Source organism: Muscardinus avellanarius (assembly GCF_963383645.1).
Source record: "Muscardinus avellanarius genome assembly, chromosome: 5".
Taxonomy (NCBI): Eukaryota; Metazoa; Chordata; class Mammalia; order Rodentia; family Gliridae; genus Muscardinus; species Muscardinus avellanarius.
In genome coordinates, this window is record NC_137790.1 from 466004 (window position 1) to 487523 (window position 21520).

Sequence of the window (21520 nt, forward strand, 5' to 3'; positions counted from 1 at the left end):
CCAGTAATATATTTCTAGGCCTGGTAAGAGTATTTCTGCTCGGTTACTCCGAGAAAAATTAGATGGGAGTAAACACTGAAACAGTAATACTTTAGCAGCGTTACATTGTAATTCGCTAACCCTGGAGGTGGGAAGAATCTGGCAGAGTTCCCCTCTTTAAGTTGAAAGGTGGCCGGGCATGGTGGCACAAGATTGTAATCCCAGTACTTGGGAGACTGAGACAGGAGGATCGCAGGTTCGTGACCAGCCTCAGCTACTCAGGCCATCTGCAACTTTAACGAGACCCTGTTTCAAAAAATAAAAAGATAAATAAAAAATAGGGCTCGAGGTGTAGCTCAGAGATAGAATGCCATTATGTTCAATCCTCAGTCCTGCCCCCCCCCCAAAAAATGGAAGGCTATTCATTCCTTTTACAGAGTAGTATTTTTGCTAACTTATCAACTCACTAAAATGATTTGTATTTTTATTTTAACCTTAAAGGATCAGGCTTTTAGCCTTTGTAGCAAAGCACTTTATTTGTAACCCCCTCTAAAAGAACCTGTGGTCACTCAGAAATAAGGTTCTTAGTCCTTTGTCGTGCCCTCCTTTTTATTTTTTTATTTTTTTGGTTGAACTGGGAATTGAATCCAGGGGAATTGAACTGGGAATTGAATCAAGTGTAGTTCAGTTCTACCACTGAACTACACTTCCAGCTCTGTTTTATTTTTCATTTTGAAACAGGTTCTTGCCAAGTTACCTGCACACTGCTGGCCTGGAACCTGTGATCGTCCCATCTTAGTCTTCTAAGTACTGGGATCAGGGATGTGAGCCACCATACCCAGCCAGCCTTTTAAATGATTATTCTTAGAATATGATTTATGATTTAAGACTCTTAAAAGACGTGCTGTGATGATCCAAACTTTTGTCTTTCAGCTCATCCTGAAGATGAAAGGAAGCTCATGAGTGCAGTAGATTCTTTAAGAGGACTAATTGTTTACATTTAGTATTTATTGCCTCCCACTAATTAAATTAAAGATGAACCCGGCCAATCCTTTCAGCGGTCAGCAGCCTAGTGCTTTTGCTGCATCTTCTAATAGCTCTGTAGGAATGTTTCAAGCCAAATCACCATTTCGATTTGGTCAGCCTTCTCTTTTTGGGCAAAACAATGCATTATCTGGGAAGAACCCAGGATTTTCACAGGCACCCAGCTTTGCAGCACCTTCTGGAGTAAGTCGTTCCTCTTCAACGCCAACATTTGGACCCACCCAAACCTCAAGTACCGGGCTCTTTTCTGGATTTGAACACACTCCTCCATTTGTAGCTGTCTCTGGGCCTTCAAGTTCGTCTGCACCTGGAAATCCAGGATATAGTTTTAAGTCACCCACTAGTGTTGTTTTCCCAAGTACTTCAACTTTTGGGTCAGAAGCTGGAGAAACAGCAGGCTCTGGTTTTGGGAAAACAGAATTCAGCTTTAAACCTCTGGAAAATGCAGTGTTCAGACCAATAGTAGGGGCTGAGTCAGAGCCAGAGAAAACCCAGAGTCAGATTACTTCTGGGTTTTTCACATTTTCCCACCCAATTAGTAGTGGACCTGGAGGTTTGACCCCTTTTTCTTTTTCTCAGGTGACAAGTAGCTCAGCTAACAATTCAAATTTTATCTTTTCCAAGCCAGTTAATAGTAATAATTCATCATCTGTCTTTACCCCTGGTTTGTCAAACCAAAATGTAGAGGAAGAGAAGAGAGGACCTAAGTCAGTGTTTGGAAGTTCTACTAGTAGCTTCAGCAGCTTCCCCATAGCATCTTCTGGGTCTTTGGGGGAGCCCTTCCCAGTTAGCAAACCAGGTGTCCGACAAGGGTGTGAAGAAGCTGCTTCCCAGGGGGAGCCACTTCCCAGCCTCATGAAGGGACTGAAGAGGAAGGAGGACCAAGACCGCTCCCCAAGGAGACACGCGCACGAGGCAGCAGAAGACTCAGATCCGCTGTCCAGAGGTGACCACCCTCCAGATAAGCGGCCTGTTCGCCTGAATCGGCCCCGGGGAGGCACTTTGTTTGGTCGCACGATACAAGATGTCTTCAAAAGCAATAAAGAAGCAGGTCGTCTGTGCAACAAGGAATCTAAAAAAGAGAGTGGCTTCATGGAGTCTGGGGAAAGTGACCATATGGCTACCACAGGAGGGAGTCAGTCTCTTCTGGCATCTTCTCGGCTTCCAGGTGTGAATAAAGACGAGGACACTGAAGGCAGAGAAAAAAAGGAAGGTCAGTTCTAAAAATGTGCAGCACACAGTAAATCTTGCTGGCAGGTACTCAGTAAGTTTCCTAAGTGTTTTCTTGATTTTTTTATGATGTCTCTGTAAATATTAGGCATCTTGACAGAGGACCTTGGAACAGGCTTTGTATCCACGAATATTTCCTTTGCTTTGGTGCCTCATGTTTGAAAGTGACATCTGATGGGTTTGTGTATTCTCTGAACCTGTAGATTCTCTAAGGGGAACTCCTGCGCGACAGAGTAAAAGAAATGAGAGCACAGATAGCCTTGGGGGCTTGTCTCCGGCCGAAGTCACAGCAATCCAGTGCAAGAACATTCCTGACTATCTCAATGACAGGGCTGTCCTGGAGAACCACTTTGGCAAAATTGCTAAAGTGCAGCGCATCTTTACCAGGCGCACCAAAAAGCTTGCAGTGGTACATTTCTTTGATCATGTAAGTACTGCTGACCTGCCACTTGTTACTCCAGATTTGACCTTGGTCACTTTTAAGGAGTTTACAGGTGATACAGCCATCAGCTCTTTGCTGCTAGGGTGTAGGGAAGGCACCCACACCTCATTCTTGACTTGAGAGGCTGAGGGCTCAGTCCTCACCAGGCTTGAGAGGCCGAGGGGCAGCACTCCAGGAGAGCTCTGAGTGGTCAGCATGATGTCTAATCCTCCAAAGGACTGGAGTGAGACTTGTTCAAACTAAAGATTTTTCTGCCCCTTACTAGGGATTTAACTGAGGGCAGTTCTGCCTCTGATTCTACACTTCAACACTTTTTATTTATTTATTAATTTATTATTTATTTTTGTGGTACTGGGGGTGGAAACCAGGGGCTTTTCTACCTCCAGGCTATACTCCCAGACCTATTTTATACTTTATTTGGAAAAAGGGTCTCACTAAGTTGCTGAGAGCCTCATGAAGTAGCTGAGGCTGGCTTTGAACCTGTGCGATCCTCCTGTCTCAGCCTCCCAAGCGCTGGGATTACAAGCGTGCGCTACCACGCCTGGCCCCTTTTCATTTTTTATTTTGAAACATACTGGGATTACATGGGCGCCACCATGCCCAGCTTGTGCATAAACTTCTGTATACTCTATGTTCTTTGTTTAGATTCCTGAGTAATTTTTGTGCCCAATATACTCACAGATTTAGGACTTCTGTTACTTATTTCTCCATATTAATTAAAAAAGAACCTGGTGGCATTAATTATATTTGCAATGATGTACAAGCATACAATATTTCCAGAACTTTTTCTTCATTTTCAACAGAAACTGAGTAACCATTAAGCAGTAACTTCCCATGGGCTCCTTCCAATCCTTGGTAACTCCTAATCCACTTTTTTTTGATGGTACTGAGGATGGAACCCAGGGGCATTCTACCTCTGAGCTACACCCCCAGCCCTGTCTTTTATTCTTTATTTTGAAACAGGTCTCACTGAGTTGCAAAGGACCTCACCAAGTATCTGAGGCTGTCCATGAACCATGATCCTCCTGTCTCAGCTTCCCGAATGCTGGGATACAAGCATGCGCCACCACACCTGGCTCGGCTCCTTTCATTTTTGTGGCAATGTTGTTGTGAGTGCAATTGCTGGGTAATCCTCATTTTTTTTTGAAAATTATGTTTTGCAGCCGGGTGTGGTGGCACATGCCTGTAATCCCAGTACTTGGGAGCCTTAGACAGGAGGATTGCAGGTTTGAGGACAGCCTCAGCAAGTAGTGAGACTCTGACCAACCTGTTTCAAAATTGGACAAAAAAAAAATAGGCTGGGGATATAGCCCTATATGAAGGTAGAATTTCCCTGGGTTCAATCCCCAGCACCAGTGAATGAATGAATGAATGAATGAGGCCCTAGGTTCAATCTCCAGCTTCAAAAAAATAAATAAAAATTATGTTTTGCCGGGTGTGTTGGCGCACACTTGTAAACCCTGCACTTGGGTGTCTGAGACAGGAGGATCACACAGGTTCGAAGCCAGCCTCAGCTACTTCATGAGGCTCTCAGCAACTTAGTGAGACCCTGTTTCCAAATAAGATAGAAAATAGGTCTGGGAGTATAGCCCGGAGGTAGAAAGCCTCTGGGTTTCATCCCCAGTACCACCAAAAAAACCAAAAAAAATTATGTTTTGCTCATGTAACATGCTTATTCTGAGCCATATATGTACATTAATGTGTGTGTATGGTGGGATGGGGCACTGAGAATTGAACCCAGGGGCATTCCACTATTTATTTATAGCTCTAGTCCTTTTTATTTAAATTTTGTATATGTGTATTTATTTATTTGGTACTGGGGATGGAACCCAGGGGCATTCTACCTCCGAGCTACTTCCCCAGCCCTATTTTTAATTCTTTATTTGGAAACAGGGTCTCACCTAGTTGCAAGGGCCCTCACTACATAGTAGCTGAGGCTGACTGAACTGTGACCCTCCTGTCTCAGCCTCCCAGATGCTGGGATTACAAGTGTGCTTAATCACGCCCAGCTATTTTTTATTTTTTATTTTTTTGAGACAGAGTCTTGCTGAGTTGCCCAGGCTGGTCTTGGTCTTGTGATCTCCCTGTCTCAGCCAACCAAGTAGTAGGATGTCAGGCGTATGCCAACACCTGGCTTGAAACGTCAGTATTTACCTAACTAATGTAACTAACGTGTGCATATGCTTCCACTGTGAACAGCCCCTTGACACAGATGAAGCTCTGTCTCTGTCACTTCTGTCACCAGCAGCAACCTCATGCGTGGTGTATATTTCTGTAGCCATTTACAGGTATCTTACTGTACACAACATGCAGGTGGTTCTGTGTGTTTGGTGATAAATAGTATCTCATGTTCATTACCTGCGTCTTCCTTTTGTGCTTTAGTGACCTGGCCATCTTTCTGGGTTTTTTCTTTTCTTTCTTCTTTCTTGTTTTTTTGGTGGTGGTACTGGGAATTGGACGCAGGGGCATTCTACCTCCAAGGTATACCCCCAGCCCTATTTTTTTTATTACTATTATTATTATTATTATTATTATTATTATTATTACGAGTCTGGGGATGGAACCCAGGGGCATTTGACCTCTGAGCTACAGCCCCTGCCCTATTTTCTTTATTTTTTGAAACAGTGTCTCACTGAGTAGCTGAGGCTGTCTTCAAACCACTATCCTCCGGTCTCAGCCTTCCAAATGCTGGGATTACAAGCATGCCCACCACACCCAGCTTTTATTTTAAAACCAGGTCTCACTAGGTTGATGAGAGTTTCACTACTTGCTGAGTTGCCTGTCTCAGCCTCCCAAGGACTTGTGTTATAGGTCTGTGCCACCACACCCAGCTCAGTCTTTCTGTTTCTGTATGTGGAATCATCTCACCAGAGGCCAAATTCATAGGTTCTGTTATAACAAATTTGATAGAACTTTAGTTTCTAAAAGGAGAGAACAGATTCATGCTTGTGCAGCAAACAGGTCAGGGAGCTGAGGGCTGTGTTGCCGTGGCTAGAGGTGGGAACGCAGGGAGAAACCTGGTGGGGCATCACTGTCACACAGTTGGCTTCTTACTTCTGAATGAACTGCATGTGCCGTGCTGGGGTCTTCTGTTTGGTGTTCTTTGTCTCGCAATGTCCTTAAACTTGGTGGATGTGAACTACTTTTAGGCATCTGCAGCCCTGGCTAAGAAGAAGGGGAAAAGTTTGCATAAAGATGTGGCTATCTTCTGGCACAAGAAGAAAACAAGTGAGTTTTCAATGATTCTTTTCACAGTCTAATGCTCAGTGCAGGGCTGCAGTGTTGAGTGTGAGTCCCTTTCCTGGGTGAGGGGGAGGCTGGCTCTGAGTTGGTTCACAGGTAGGTCTCATAAGTGCTTCCTTGTCTCTTTTATAATTTCCTGTGACAATTATAAGAATACTGCTTTCTCAAAAAGAAACTGAAAAGTCCAGTATTAGGAGACCTGTGATAGAATAAACTCTGTTCTGACTCCTCTGTCCTCAGGTCCCAATAAGAAACCCTTCTCCCTGAAGGAGAAGAAGCCGGGTGATGGTGAAGCCAGCCAGGGTACAGAGGATGCACCATTCCAGCACTCCCCTCTTGGCAAACCCGCAGCCAGGGCTGCAGCTGGTGGTCTCCTGAGTAAAAGGTGGGACTGAGCTCCTGCTGGATGCATTCAGAAAGGACAGGCAGGAAGTCGGGCCGAACAGGGCCACCTGAGTAGCTGCTGAGGAAACGAGCTAGTTGCCAGCCAGTGCTGGGACTGGAGTGCAGGTTACCCCTGGGAACCAGCATCATTGTGGCGCTGGGGTCCCGGCTGGAGCTATGGAGGGTGGGTTGTCTGGCACTTGCCAGGTGCAAGGCTGATTCCGGCTCTTCCTGTTTGCCCATTGCCCACAAGTTGAGGAGGCCCTGTTTGGGCTGGCCTTTTCTTCCATGTGGACATTTTCTGTGAGAAAATCTCATCATACCTCCTATAGTTAATTGGCCTGGTCCTTTCAGCTGCAGCTATAGGGATCTGAGGATTAGTTCCCAGTTCAGGAGGCTGCTCTTTTAGAATGGCACAAAGGTCCCTGCCATGGGCGCCTAGAGTGTGGCACCCCGTGGCAGTCACCATGTGCCTTGTGTGACGCGGGGTGCATCTAGCCTGCCTCACTGCCTCACTTGTCCTATGAAGTCCCTTGCAGTTTTACCTGACAGGTTAATGCTCATGCAGTAATTTTCCCCTTAAAACATCTAACTGGCTATAAGACCATGCCTTCCTAGTGATCGCTCTGGCAGTTTCCTGCTTGACTTATTGCGGGCCTAGCTTATCACAATAATGCGAATGCTCTCTGGGTAGCAGTTGGTGCCAGCTCGGTGTCCTCTCCAGCACCCTGCTTCCCTGCCTGAGGTCCCTCCCTGGACCTGCGCCAGGTCTTAAGACACCTGACTGGCTCCCAGACTGCCCTCCATAGCCAGGCCTGTCTGGACAGTTCCATCTCAATGTCATCGTGTCCTTTGGCTAGTGCACTGTTTTCTCACTTTCCATTTTATTTTTTCATTTACTTTTGTGTGATTGTGGATTGAACCCAGGGTCTTGTGCATGTTAGGCAATCACTTTACTGCTAAGCTACATCATCAGCCCTTTTTTGTTTTCTTAAATTTTGAGAGAGGGTCATTCTAAGTTGCTGAGACTAGACTCAAACTTGTGACCTCCTGCCTCAGCAACTCGAGGAGCTGGAATTACGTGTCTCACTTTCCACTTTATGATTACCAGTTTAGTTGCTGGTGTGTTTTTGCTGTTACTTCTCTTACTCAACCAGTCTTACACCATTTTTTGACATTCAAGTTCAGAAAATGTTGAAAAATGGGGAAGCTGAGCCAGGCATGGTGGTGCAAGCCTGTAATCCCAGCATTTGTGAGGCCGAGACAGGAGGATTGCAGATTTGAGGCCAGCTTCAGCAACTTAGACCCTGTTTCAAAATAAAAAGGGCTGGAGGTATAGCTCAGAGGTAGAACACCCCTGGGCTCAATCCTTAGTGTCCCCCCCCCCCCGCAACTTGCACACACATAATAAGGCTGAGGGTGTAGCTCAGTGGTAGGGTACCCCTAAGGTTAATCTTCAGTAACATAATAATAAATAAATTAGTGAATACATAAAAAAATATTGCTGGGGAGGCTGAGATAGGGGGATTGAGATTTGCACACAGCCTCAGCTACTTAGGCTCTTTGCAACTCAGTGAGACTATTTCCAAATAAAGAATAAAAAACAGGGGTGAGAGTGTAACTCAGAGGTAGAATGCCCCTGGGTTCCATCCCCATACTGTAAAAAAAAAAAAAAAAAAAAAAAAATATATATATATATATATATATATATGTTGCTGGGATGTAGCTCAGAGCTAGAGCTCCTCTGCATTCAATTCAGTACCAAAAAGAAAGAACAAAAGGAAAACGAGAAAACTAAGAGAGTATATAGTTCCTAGTGTGCCCTTCTACAGAAGAAAACTGCAGTGTTAGAACATTAGGCAAGATATTTTCTTATGGCATTTAAGTGTTTTTTTCAGAATGAATTTTAATTTCTTCTAGATAAGTCTGTAAATATTTCAGTTGTTTAAATAAACTTGTGTCATTTATTAAAAATATAAATTATTTCAAAACTTCAAAAACAATTCCGGTAAATGAAGCCAACCTTGATGGCACATGCTTGTAATTCCAGCACTTGGGAGGCTGAGGGAGGAGGATCACAGGTTTGAGGACAGCCTCAGCAAGTAGTGAGACTCATCCACCTAGTGAGATAGGGCTGGGGTGTAGCTTGGAGGTAGATGTCCTGAGTTCAATCCCCAGTGCCAAAAAAAGAAAATCAAGTAAAATAACACCTTCATGCTAGTCACTTGCCCTCCCCTCCCCTCCTGTGTGTGTGTGTGTGTGTGTGTGTGTGTGTGTGTGTGTGTGTGTGATTCTACCTCTGAGCTACACCCTCAGCCCTATTTTTTTTATTTTAGATAGAACCCAGGGGCTTTCTACCTCCGGGCTAAACTCCCAGACCTATTTTATATTTTGTTTGGAAACAGAGTCTCACTGGCTTGCAGAGAGCCTCACTAAGTAGCTGAGGTTGGCTTTGAACCTGTGCAATCCTCCTGTCTCAACCTCCCAAGTACAGGGATTACAAGCGTGTGCCACCATGCCTGGCTTCCCTCACCCTATATTTATTTATTTATTTATTTATTTATTTATTTATTTATTTATTTATTTTTGTGGTACTGGGGATGGAACCCAGGGGCATTCTACCTCTGAGTGGCATTTTCAGCCCTATTTTTTATTCTTTATTTTGAAACAGGGTCTCACTGAATTCCTAAGGGCCTTACTAAGTAGCTAAGGCCATCTGTGAACTGTGATCCTCCTGTTTCAGCCTCCCAAATGCTGGGATTATAAGCATGCGCCACCACGCCTGGCTCCTGTTTTATTTATTTTTGAAACAGGGTCTTGCTGGGTTGATGAGATTCTCACTGTTTGCTGAGGCTGTCAGTGAATTTGTGCTCCTCCTGTCTTAGCCTCCTGAGTACTGTGATTACAGGTGTGTGCCACCACGCCCAGCTCTCTCCTTTTTTACTTCAGACGAGCTCTTGCTCTGTTGTGCCTGGCCAGTTTCTTTTTAGTTTTGTTTTTGTGGGGTTTTTTTGGTTTTGGTTTGTTTTATTTGTCGTGGTACTGGAGATTGAACCCAAGGTCATTTTGTCCCCCAACTCTACTCTATTTATTTTTGTTTTGAAACAGGGCCTCACTAGGTTGTTCCGGCCTCACCAGTCGTTTAGTCTTACTGTGAACTTGTGGTCCTCCTATCTCAGCCTCCCAGGGCTTCTACCTCTGAGGCATACTCCCAGTCTTTTTTTTTTTTGGTGGTACTGGGAGTAGAACCGAGACTTTCTACCTCTGGGCTATACTTTCAGACCAATTTTATATTTATTTGGAAACAGGGTCTCACTAAGTTGCTGAGAGCCTCACTGAGTAGCCGAGGCTGGCTTGGAACCTGCGACCCTCCTGCCTCAGCCTCGCAAGCGCGGGGATCACAAGCGTGCGCACCGCGCCCGGCTCCTCCCAGCCTTTGTAGTTTTTGTTTTCAAGCAAGGCCTCCTAGGTCGCGGAGAGTCTTGCTGAGTCCTCGGGCTCTCCTTGCATTCGTGACCCTCCTGCGTCGCCTCCTGAGCACTGGGACTACAGACATGTGCCGGCACACCTGGCTTTTTAACTTTAAAAACAAAGATTTTGTGCTTCTTATCACCAGCTCGATCAATACTTATGCCATGTTGCGCGTGTGCTTTCTCACCTTAGATACCAGACAATCTTGAAAGGTGTGGTAATGGAAATGATTCAGGGCCCTTACTGTGCTCTTTTCTAGCTCCCCAGTGAAGAAGCCATGTCTTTTGAAGGCCCACCAATTTGAGGGGGATCCTTTTGACTCTGGGTCTGAGGGCTCGGAGGGCCTTGGGCCCTGCGTGTCATCCCTCAGTACCCTGATAGGTACTGTGGCTGAGACGTCTGAGGAGAAGTACCGCCTCCTGGACCAAAGAGACCGGATCATGCGCCAAGGTATGATGCAGAGCAGCAGGGGCCCAGAGCCCCTCCCCAGGTCATGGCGAGGCACTCCTGAGCCCCCGCCAGGGAGGGAGTGTCCCTTCCTTTTTGTGTGTGTGTGTGGTACTGAGGATGGAACCCAGAGGCATTCCACCTCCGAACTACACCCCCGGCCCTATTTTTTTATTCTTTATATTTGAAGCAGGGTCTCACTAAGTTGCAGAGGGCCTCATAAGTAGCTGAGGCTGCCTGCGCACTGCACTTCTCCTGTCTCAGTCTCTCTAACGCTGGGATTACAAGTGTGCGCCATCATTCCCGGCTGGGAGTGTCTCTTTCCATTGGCTTCCACTGCCTTTGATGTTGGGCCTCTGACGGGCCACATCTGACTGGTGTTGTCCACCAGTCTTCCAGGCGGTGAGTTGTGTTTAGGTATGCATGAGCTTGCAGGGGCGGATGGGGAAGGCCTGCTCACACTGATTGTCAGTGGGCAGGGAACCCGTGTCTGAGGGCAGAGGTGAAGGGTGCTTTATCTTGGACAGTGTTGAGCCTGGGAATGTGTTGCCTTCAGAAAGTGTCCATAAGCCGGGCGTGGTGGCGCATGCTTTTAATCTCAGCATTTGGGAGGCTGAGACCGGAGGATTGCAGTTCGAAAACAGCCTCAGCTACTACTCAGTAAGGCCCTGTTTAAAAATAAAGAATAAGCCGGGCATGGTGGCACATGCTTGTAATCCCAGCATTCGGGAGGCTGAGACAGGAGGATCACAATTTGCGGCCAGCCTCAGCTACTTAGTGAGGCCCTTTGTGACTCAGGGAGACCCTGTTTTAAAATGAAGAATAAAAAATAGGGCTGGGGGTGTAGCTCGGAGGTAGAATACCCCTGGGTTCCATCCCCAGAACTGTAAAAAAGAAAAGAAAAGAAAGTATCCATTAACACTAAATAAACAATGATAAAACATGTAAAGATGTGTGCTCTTTACAGTTTTTTTCCCATATATCTTTTTTTTTTTTTGGTGGTACTGGGGATGGAACCCAAGGGCCTTCTACCTCCGGGCTACACTCCTAGACCTATTTTATATTTTATTTGGAAACAGGGTCTCTTAAGCCAGCTGAGGCTGGCTTCGAACCTGTGCAATCCTCCTTTCTCAGCCTCCCAAGCGCGGGGATTACAAGTGTGCACCATCACGCCTGGCTCTTATATTTCAATATGTAGGAGTTTCTTTTTCAAAAACTGAATAATTAGAATAGTCAGAGTGCTTCCTTAACAGTAATGAAAGGTGCTATCATTCACTATGTCTTTGCCATGGTGAATTTTTTTTTAATTTTTTTTTTTTGTGTGTGTGGTGCTGGGATTGAACCCAGGGTCATTCTATCTATAAGCTATATCTCCCAGTCCTATTTTATTTTTTATTTGAAAACAGGGTCTCACTAAATTGCTAATAGCCTCACTACATTGTAGAGGCTGGCTTCAAATCTGTGGTCATTCCATCTCAGCCTCCCAAGTCCTGGCATTACAGGTGTGCAGTACCTGAACCGACTTGCCATGGTGATTTTTGTGTGTGTGGCACTGAGGATTGAGCCCAGGACAATTCTACCTCTGAGCTACACCCGCCACCTGTTTTTATTTTTTTTTTAATTTTTCCGGTAGCTGGGCGTGATGACGCACGCTTGTAATCCCCGCGCTTGGGAGGCGGGGACAGGAGGGTCGCGCAGGTTCAATGCCAGCTGCACTGGCTTATGAGACCCTGTTTCAAATATAAAAATAGGTCTAGGAGTGTCCGGAGTTAGAAGGGCTTCCAGGAACCCCAGTACCACCAAAAAAAAAAAAAAAAAAAAAATTTCCGGTACTGGGGATTGGACTCAGAGGAATTCTACTTCAGAGCTATACCTTCCACCCTATTTTTTATTCATTTTGAAACAGGGTCTCACTAAGTTGCAAAGGGTCTCACTAAGTAGCTGAGGCTGGCCGTAAACTGAGATCCTCCTGTCTCAGCCTCCTGAATGCTGGGATTACAAGCGTGTACCACCACGCCCGGTTTTTCTGGTTTTTTTTTTTTTTTTTGGGTGATACTGGGGGTGGAACCCAGAGGCTTTCTACTTCTGGGCTGTACTCCCAGACCCATTTTATATTTTATTTGGAAACAGGGTCTCACTAAGTTGCTGAGAGCCTCACTAAATAGCTGAGGCTGGCTTCGAACCTGCGTGATCCTCCTGTCTCAGCCTCCCAAGTGCGGGGATTACAAGCTTGCGCCACCACGCCTGGCCACACCCATTATTTATTTATTTTTTTTTGGTACAAGAACTTGAACTGAGGGGCAGTAACCTCGGAGCTATACCACACCCCTTTTTTGTTTTTATTTTATTTTTTGCGGGTTTTGGGGATGGAACCCAGGGGCATTTGACTTCCGAGCTACACCCCCTGCTTTGTTTTTTATTCTTTATTTTGAAACCGGGTCTCACTGAGTTGCGGAGGGCCTCACTAAGTAGCTGAGGCTGTCCACGAACCGCGATCCTCCGGTCTCAGCCTTCCGAATGCTGGGATTACAAGCGTGTGCCACCACGTCCGGCTTTTAGTTTTTATTTTGAAATAGGGTCTCATTAAGTTGCTGAGGATGGCCTGGAAACTGGAATCCTGTCTCTGCCTTCCAAGTACAGGAATTACAGGCATGCACCACCATACCCGGCACACGTTAAGCTGTTCTGTATGGTGGCATGTTTGTGAAGCCATGTGGCACTCATAGGTGACAGGGTGTAGATGCAAATCTTACCCATGAGGTATATCCTTACCTCTTACTTGACATTATGTAGCTCGAGTGAAGAGGACTGACCTGGACAAAGCGAGGACTTTTGTTGGAACCTGCCCTGACATGTGTCCTGAGAAGGAACGCTACATGCGGGAGACCCGAAGCCAGCTGAGTGTGTTTGAAGTCATTCCAGGGACTGACCAGGTGGGACTCTTGTTCTTCCCTCTGTGGGGTGGAGCTGGCCCTGTGCAAACGAGGGTCGGGGAGTCTTGTTCCTTTGTGATTTCTGGGCATGTAGATACTTTTTTAATTTTTGGTGGTATTGGGGGTGGAACCCAGAGGCTTTCTACCTCCGGGCTATACTCCCAGACCTTTTTTATATTTTATTTGGAAACAGAATCTCACTAAGTTGCTGAGAGCCTCACTAAGTAGCTGAGGCTGGCTTTGAACCTGTGCGATCCTCCTGTCTCAGCCTCCCAAGCGCTGGGATTACAAGCGTGCGCCCCCATGTCCGGCTAGGCATGTAGATACTTGATATGCGTATTTTTTTTTTTTTTTGGAGGTGGTGGGCATTTGTTCTTCCAGGGGCATCCTGTCTCTGAGCTATACTTGCAGCCCTGTTTTATGTTGAAACAGGAGCCTCACTAAGTTGCTGAGGCTAGCCTAGAATCTTGTGAGTCTCCTGTCTCAGTCAGTCAAGCATTGGGATCACAGGCATGCGCTACCACACTCAGTGCCTTTGTGTTATTAACAGTCACATTAATTTGTTCTGTGGTGTGATGAGTTTGCCAAGCAGTTTTGTTTAGTGAAACTGAGCCACATGGTAATTATACATGGAAAGTTATAAAGGTTTTTTCTTTGTTTTTGTGGTACTGGGGATTGAACCCAAGGGTATTCTAACTCTGAGCTATTCCCCAGCCCTATTTTATTTTTATTTATTTATTTTTATTTTTAAATTTTTGGTGGTACTGGGGGTGGAACCCAGCGGCTTTCTACCTCCGGATTATACTCCCAGACCTATTTTATATTTTATTTGGAAACAGGGTCTCACCAAGTTGCTGAGAGCCTCACTATTAGCCGGGCGTGGTGGCGCACGCTTGTAATCCCAGCGCTTGGGAGGCTGAGACAGGAGGATCGCACAGGTTCAAAGCCAGCCTCAGCTACTTAGTGAGGCTCTCAGCAACTTAGTGAGACCCTGTTTCCAAATAAAGTATAAAATAGGTCTAGGAGTATAGCCCGGAGGTAGAAAGCTTCTGGGTTCCACCCCCAGTACCACCAAAACAAAACAAAACAAAAAAAACAGGATCTTACTAAATTGTTGAGGGCCTCACTAAATTGCTGAGGCTGGCCTCAAACCTGTGATTCTCCTATCTGAGCCTTTCATGTAATGAGAGTATAGGTGGGCTCCACCAAACCTGACTAGCTAGGTTTTTTTTAAATAAATTAAAACTGATTTAGGTGGGTATGGTGGCACATGCTTGTTAATCTGCAATCCAAGCTCTTGGGAGGCTGAGACAGAAGAACTACAAATTCGAGACAAGCAGGCAGTGACTTAGCAAGACCTTGTTTGGAAATTTTAAAAAATAGCTCAGTAGTAAAAACTCCCTATAAAACAAAAACAGAAAACCTCCCCAGTTTTGCAATCAGTAGATAGGCTATTTCTGATTTTTCAGTTTAATTAATAGAATTGTTTGCCATCTTCTAAATAATGCTTTTACGGTATTTAGATTACTTTCTTTGATTAGTTCTTAAATATTAAATTACTACATCTTAGAGTCTGAACTTTTCTGATCATGTGTCAGCAATGTTCCAAATGTTTTCCACAGAAACCACCAGTCCAGAACCTCTTACTCTTCAGTTTTGCTTTTAGCATCTCTGACTAGTTGGTGATACTGCTTGATGCAGGACCCTTCGCCTAAAAGCAGGTGTCACTGTAGCAGCCCAGGACTTCTGCCCCAGGAGGAGCAGGTGTCCAGCAGCCAGTCCTGTGGACATCTCTGCTTCTCCCCCTGTCCATGTGTCTTTGGCTTCCTCCTGCCGGTGGAAGATGCAGTTTTTGGCTTCTGTGGAAAGCCAGCTCTACGTGCCCAGGTTCTTGTGTCCCCACTCACCCTCCCTGCCCAGCTTCATTTTGCTTCTGGTCTGTGGATTTAGCTTGGTGTTTGAGAAGCATGGCTGAGGGCTTTTACGGTGCTTCAGGGTCCTTCACCTCTCACCTTTGTGCTTTGGAGCCAGACAGTGATCTCTACCCACATTCCCCTTCTTGTGATACTTCTTAACTCCTGGTTATGTTTGCCAAAATTAAGTTTATTGTGTCTTAAAATTTTGGTTGTCATCTTTTAAAAAAGTTTTCACTTAAGTGTATTCTCAAGCATTAATCGTGTGTGTGTGTGTGTGATTTCCCTTTGTCTTAAGGCACTGTTGTGCCAGAAGGCTGGCCCCAGCACCTATCGTACAAGTAGCCTGTGCTCCTTCCCAGGTGGACCACTCTGCAGCTGTGAAGGAATATAGCCGGTCCTCAGCTGATCAGGAGGAGCCCCTTCCCCATGAATTACGACCCTCCGCAGTGCTCAGCAGGACCATGGATTACCTGGTGACTCAGATCATGGACCAGAAGGAAGGCAGCCTGCGGGACTGGTACGACTTCGTGTGGAACCGCACACGGGGCATACGGAAGGTATCAGCTGCCTCTGACCAGGAGACTAGGAAATGCATGTATATTCCAAAGCCAGACTGGGAGCTCTCTTCATTTTACTTAGATATCTTCTTTTAAAACAAATATATAGTTTTATTTAAACTGTTATAAAATTCTACTAAAATATGCTTTATGCGCATAGTTTCAGTTGACGTATGAGAGATTCAGGTGACAAGCATGATTTGTCTCATACTCGGGTATGGGAAGAGCCTGTGTATGTGAGGAATGTGCACCTGTGAGCTGGGCATGGGTACTGTGTAATTCTCCTCCTCCCTGTGGCCAGGACATCACGCAGCAGCACCTCTGTGACCCACTGACGGTGTCCCTGATCGAGAAGTGCACCCGCTTTCATATCCATTGTGCCCATTTCATGTGTGAGGAGCCCATGTCCTCCTTTGATGCCAAAATCAACAATGAAAACATGACCAAGTGTTTACAGAGCCTGAAGGAGATGTACCAGGACCTGAGGAACAAGGGTGTCTTCTGTGCCAGTGAAGCTGAGTTCCAGGGCTACAATGTTCTGCTTAATCTCAACAAGGGAGACATTCTCAGGTGAGTTTCCTGATTTGGAAGTTGGCCTGTGGTGTATGAAAAGGCCAGGTTTAAATGAGATGAGAGCTTTGAAGCTCGGCAGTAGCTGACAGGGCTGAGTTCTCTCTGGTAGGGATTCTAGGTTCCCCTTTTTAGATAGAGTTAAAGGTGTGAGTGAGAGAGGGGAGAACATTGTGTGAGATGAAAATGGTAAGGATAAGGTTTCTGGTTTTTATTTTTTGGAAAGGATAAGGTTTCTGGGTTTTTTTTTGTTGTTGTTTTTTTGGGAGGGAGTACTAGGGATGAAACCCAGGGGCTTTCTATTGTGCTATACTCCCAGTCCTATTTTTTTACATTTTATTTGGAAACAGGGTCTAAGTTGCTGAGAGCCTCACTAAGTAGTTGAGGCTGGCTTCGAATCTGTGTGATCCTCCTGTCTCAGCCTCCCAGGTACTGGGATTACAAGACAGGAGGATCGCAGTTTGCTGCTAGCCTCAGCAACTTAGTGAGGCCCTCTGTAACTTAGGAAGATCCCGTTTCAAAATAAAAAATAAACTAAAACTGATGGTATAGCTAAGAGGTAGAATGCTTCTGGGTTCAATCCATAGCATTCCCCCTCAAAAAAAAAACACAAAAAAACCCAAGAAATATAAAAGTCAGATTTTTGTTCCTTGGCCTTTATTATTAAACACAGCTGGCAGGAAATTAGCATTATTTTATTTATTTATTTTTTTATTATTTTTTTTTTGGTGGTACTGGGGTTCCTGGAAGCCCTTCTACCTCCGGGCTACACTCCCAGACCTATTTTTGCATTTTTTATTTGGAAACAGGGTCTCCTAAGCCAGCGCGCGGGGCTATCTTCGAACCTGCGCGATCCTCCTGTCTCTGCCTCCCAAGCGCGGGGATTACAAGCGTGCGCCACCACGCCCGGCTAGCATTATTTTAAAATAAATTTTGTTGATTAATTCCCAAATTATTGTTTGAATTTTTTTTACTTTATCGTCTTTTTTTTTTTTGTGTGTGTGGTACTGGGGGTAGAACCCAGGGGCTTTTCTTTTCTTTTCTTTCTTTTTTTTTTTTTTTTTAAGTGGTACTGGGGTTCATGGAAGCCCTTCTCCCAAACCTATTTTATATTTTTGAAACAGGGTCTCTTACGCCAGCACGGCTGGCTTCGAACCTGCTCGATCCTCCTGTCTCCGCCTCCCAAGCGCGGGGATTACAAGCGTGCGCCACCACGCCCAGCTGCCCAGGGGCTTTTCTACCTCCGGGCTACACTCCCAGACCTATTTTATACTTTATTTGGAAACAGGATCTCACTAAGTTGCTGAGAGCCTCACTAAGTAGCTGAGGCTGGCTTTGAATCTGTTTGGTCCTCCTTCTCAGCCTCCCAAGTACTGGGATTACAAGAGTGCACCACCACACTTGGCTACTTTATCATCTTTTTTATTTTTTAAATTTTTTAAAATTTTTATTTTTTTGCGGGTCTGGGAATGGAACCCACAGGCATTCGACTTCTGAGCTACACCCCATGCACTATTTTTTCTTCTTTTATTTTGAATCCGGGTCTCACTGAGTTGCAGAGGGCCTCACTAAGTAGCTGAGGCTGTCCTTGAACCGCATCCTCCAGTTTCAGCCTCCCGAATGCTGAGATTACAAGCGTGCACCACCACGCCTGGCCTATCATCTTTTTAATTTAATTTAATTTATTTTTTATTTATTTATTTTTTTTGGCGGGTCTTAGGCTGGAACCCAGAGGCATTCGACCTCCAAGCTACACCCCCTGCCCTATTTTTTCTTCTTTATTTTGAAACTGGGTCTCACTGAGTTGCAAAGGCCTCACTAAGTAGTTGAGGCTGGCCAAGAACTACGATCCTCCAGTCTTAGCCTCCTGAGTCCTGGGATTACAAGCGTGTACCACCACACCCGACCTATCATCTTTTTTAAAGAAAACGTCTGTCCATCCTCGGGGTGGTAGCTCTGAAGTTAAGAAACTGCCACAGCTGCTTGTGTTACCTAAAGGACCCTCTTTCTCAGTATCATGGAAACAGAGTTATCTATCAGATCTCTCTTTGTAGAAGTATTATCTAATTAAAAACAACACTGACCTTTCTGTCTCCTAACAGAGAAGTGCAGCAGTTCCACCCTGACGTTAGAAACTCCCCTGAGGTGGACTTTGCTGTCCAGGCTTTTGCTGCATTGAATAGTAATAATTTCGTGAGATTTTTCAAACTGGTCCAGTCGGCTTCTTATCTGAGTGCGTGTCTGTTACACTGTTACTTTAATCAGGTGAGTAGAAGGCCACTGGAGGCCTGGGAAGAGGTTTCTCCGTGTGTATTGAAGTGCTTCTCTATTCAGAGCTCTTCCAAGTGGGTCATGGACCCTGGCACAGCCCCGTGAGGTGTGTGCCGTGTTACCTGATCTCAGGGTTGGCACCATTGGTTGTTGCCAAGAGAGAATGTGCAGTGGAAATACTTGGCAGTGGCTTAGATGTGGGAAATCTTCAGTCTGAATTCACTATCAGCGTTCATGAAAAAAAAAAGAAAGCCAAAAGCAGAAATCCCCTACCATATGCACAAAATTGCTAAATTTAAAATTGTGTGTGTGTGTGTGTTTACTAGGGATTGAATGAAGGGGCATTCTACCTCTGAGCTACACCCTGAGCCTGTATGTATGTATGTATGTAGGTGTGTATTTTGTGGTGGCCTATTTTTTATTTGGAAACAGGGTCTCACCAAGTTGCTGAGGGCCTCACTTAAGTGGCTGAGGCTGGCTTTGATCCTGTGATATTCCTGTATCAGCCTCCCTAGTACTGGGATTACAGGCACACAATCATACTTGGCTATTTTATTTTGACCGTTGCTGAGGCTAGTCTCAAACCTACACCCCCAGCCCTATTTTTTTATTCTTTGAATCAGTGTCTCACTGAGTTGCAAAGGGCCTCACTAAGTAGCTGAGGCTGTCTGTGAACCGCGATCCTCCCGTCTCAGCCTCCTGAATGCTGGGTACAAATGTGTGCCACCATGCCCAGCAATTTTAAGTAACTTTTTAAAATTTTATTTAATTTTATTTATTTATTTTGTGGGTTTGGGAATGGAACCCAGAGGTGTTTGACCTCCGAGCTACACCCCCTGCCCAATTTAATTTTTTCCCTTATTTTGAAACAGGATCTCACTGAGTTGTAGATGACCTCACTAAGTAGCTGAGGCTGTCCACGAACCATGATCCTCCAGTCTCAGCCTCCCAAATGCTGGGATTACAAGCGTGCGCATCACGCCTGGCTTTAAGTAACTTTAAACAAAAGAAAAACCTGAGAGTGGTTAATGCACATGGGCACCGCAGTCCCGTGCCTTGGGCTTCTCCTCTCTGCCCAACTCTGCCCCCAGTGCCTTCCCCTTCTTCAGGCACCCCTCTTTTTTTTTTTTTTCGGGTCTGGGGATGGAACTTAGGCCATTCTACCTCTGAGCTACACCTCCTGCCCTATTTTTTATTCTTTATTTTGAAACAGGGTCTCACTAAGTTGCAGAGGGCCTCACCAAGTAGCTGAGGCTGCCCGCGAACTGCGATCCTCCAGTCTCAGCCTCCTGAATGCTGGGGTCACATTGTGTGCTGCCACGCCCGGCAGATACCCCTCTTTGCACTTGCTTATTCTCCCTGGCTCTCACCTCCCCAGCTTTGGCTTGCTTGCCACGTTCTCAGCAGGCCTCACGGCCGCTCACCCATCACCACTCCCCTGCTGTCTTCACAGGTCTGGCACTAATCACCGTTAGATACACTTACATAGTCGTTTTCTTTGGGTTTCAGCTCTTCTAGCATGTTAGCCTGTGGGGATGGGCAGGTCTCTGAGCAGTGCCAGGTGTGTAGAGAGCACTGGGCAGGTGTTGGCTGGATGGCAGAGCCCTGGGAGGGGGCAAGCAGAAAGTGTCCAGAACCTTGCACCCAGGTGGTTGTTTTGGTAGTGCTCTTGGGGACTGAACCCAGGGCTTCTACTGTGAACTACACCTCAGCCCGCCCGCCCGCCCTCCCCCCCCCCCCGTCTTTCCTTCCTTCTTTCCTTCCTTCCTTCCTTCCTTCCTTCCTTCCTTCCTCTCTCTTTCTTTCTTTCTTTCTTTCTCTCTCTCTCTCTCTTTCTTTCTTTCTTTCTTTCTTTCTTTCTTTCTTTCTTTCTTTCTTTCTGCAGGTCTGGGGATGGAACTCAGAGGCATTTGACCTCCAAGCTACACGCCCAGCCCAATTTTTTTTTTTTTTAATTTTTAATTGGTGCACTGTATTCATACATCATAGTGGGATACATACTTTTGTAGACATACATGCACACATTGCCCAGTCAGCCCCCACCCGATCCCCACCCCATTCTCTCCCTATCCCTCCCTCCCTCCCATGCTTGGATTAGTGATTGACATTTAGTATTATAGCAATTTATCAAAAATTAAAAATGATAATCTCACATAACAGTTTCATTTGTCTGATACCAAGCTTTTGATGACTTAAAGATAACATTCCAATATTTCTTTTTGCTTTCTTTCTTACCAGAGAATCTATTTTTTCTACTTTTTTTAGGTGAAACTATCATATATTTATATATTTATTTTTCAGAAAAAAAATCTATCCTAATATGGAATATGGACTCTAGGTACCCACAACAATCTTGAAAAAGAACAAAGCTAGAAGATGTATATTTTCTGATTTCAAACCATATAAAGCTACAATAATTGAAACAGTGTAGTACTATTCTAAAGGCAGATATATAAACCATTGGAGTTAAATAAAAGCCTAGAGCTAAATTCTTCCCTATATTGTCAAGTTATTTTTGACAAGGTTTCCACGAACATTTGGTGGTGGGAATAATAATCTTTTAACTAAATATTGTTGAAAAATAATAATTACATGGAAAAGAATAAAATTGGACCCTTACCTAATCCCATATACAAGTATTAACTCAAAATAGATAAAAGACCTAAATATAAATCTTAAGACTATAAACTTATAGAAGAAAATCTGGGTCATAAAACCTCACAACATTGAAATTGGCAGTGATTTCTTGGTTATGATTTCAATGGCACAGGCAACAGAAGAGTATACAAACTCCCTAAAAAATAAAAAACATATTGTATATCCAAAGACAATGTAAACAGAGTTAACAGTTACTAATTGAATGGGATAAAATATTTCCAAATGCTATATCTGAAGGTATATTAATATCCCAACTAGAAATCCTAAAAATTAACAACAATAAAGGCAAACAATACCCTTTAGAGATAGGTAAAAGACTAACATAAATAATGAATCTCCACAGATAACCAATCTTAGTTGTCTGTTGGATGGAAA

The 21520-nt window shown here is 44.9% G+C and overlaps 1 protein-coding gene across 1 annotated transcript in view; it reads left to right on the top strand.

The window, feature by feature from the left end:
- Nucleotides 1-1014: 1014 nt before the first annotated feature.
- The window catches only part of MCM3AP (minichromosome maintenance complex component 3 associated protein), a gene marked incomplete at both ends in the record, with an annotated part of 61285 nt that continues 40779 nt past the window's right edge, over nucleotides 1015-21520 (top strand). The window contains 9 exons of the mRNA XM_080695421.1: nucleotides 1015-2236; nucleotides 2457-2680; nucleotides 5845-5923; nucleotides 6179-6323; nucleotides 10053-10243; nucleotides 13034-13173; nucleotides 15449-15646; nucleotides 15948-16216; nucleotides 18319-18481. Coding sequence (XP_080551547.1) covers nucleotides 1015-2236; nucleotides 2457-2680; nucleotides 5845-5923; nucleotides 6179-6323; nucleotides 10053-10243; nucleotides 13034-13173; nucleotides 15449-15646; nucleotides 15948-16216; nucleotides 18319-18481 — 2631 coding nt within the window. The remainder of the gene's footprint in view (nucleotides 2237-2456; nucleotides 2681-5844; nucleotides 5924-6178; nucleotides 6324-10052; nucleotides 10244-13033; nucleotides 13174-15448; nucleotides 15647-15947; nucleotides 16217-18318; nucleotides 18482-21520) is intronic.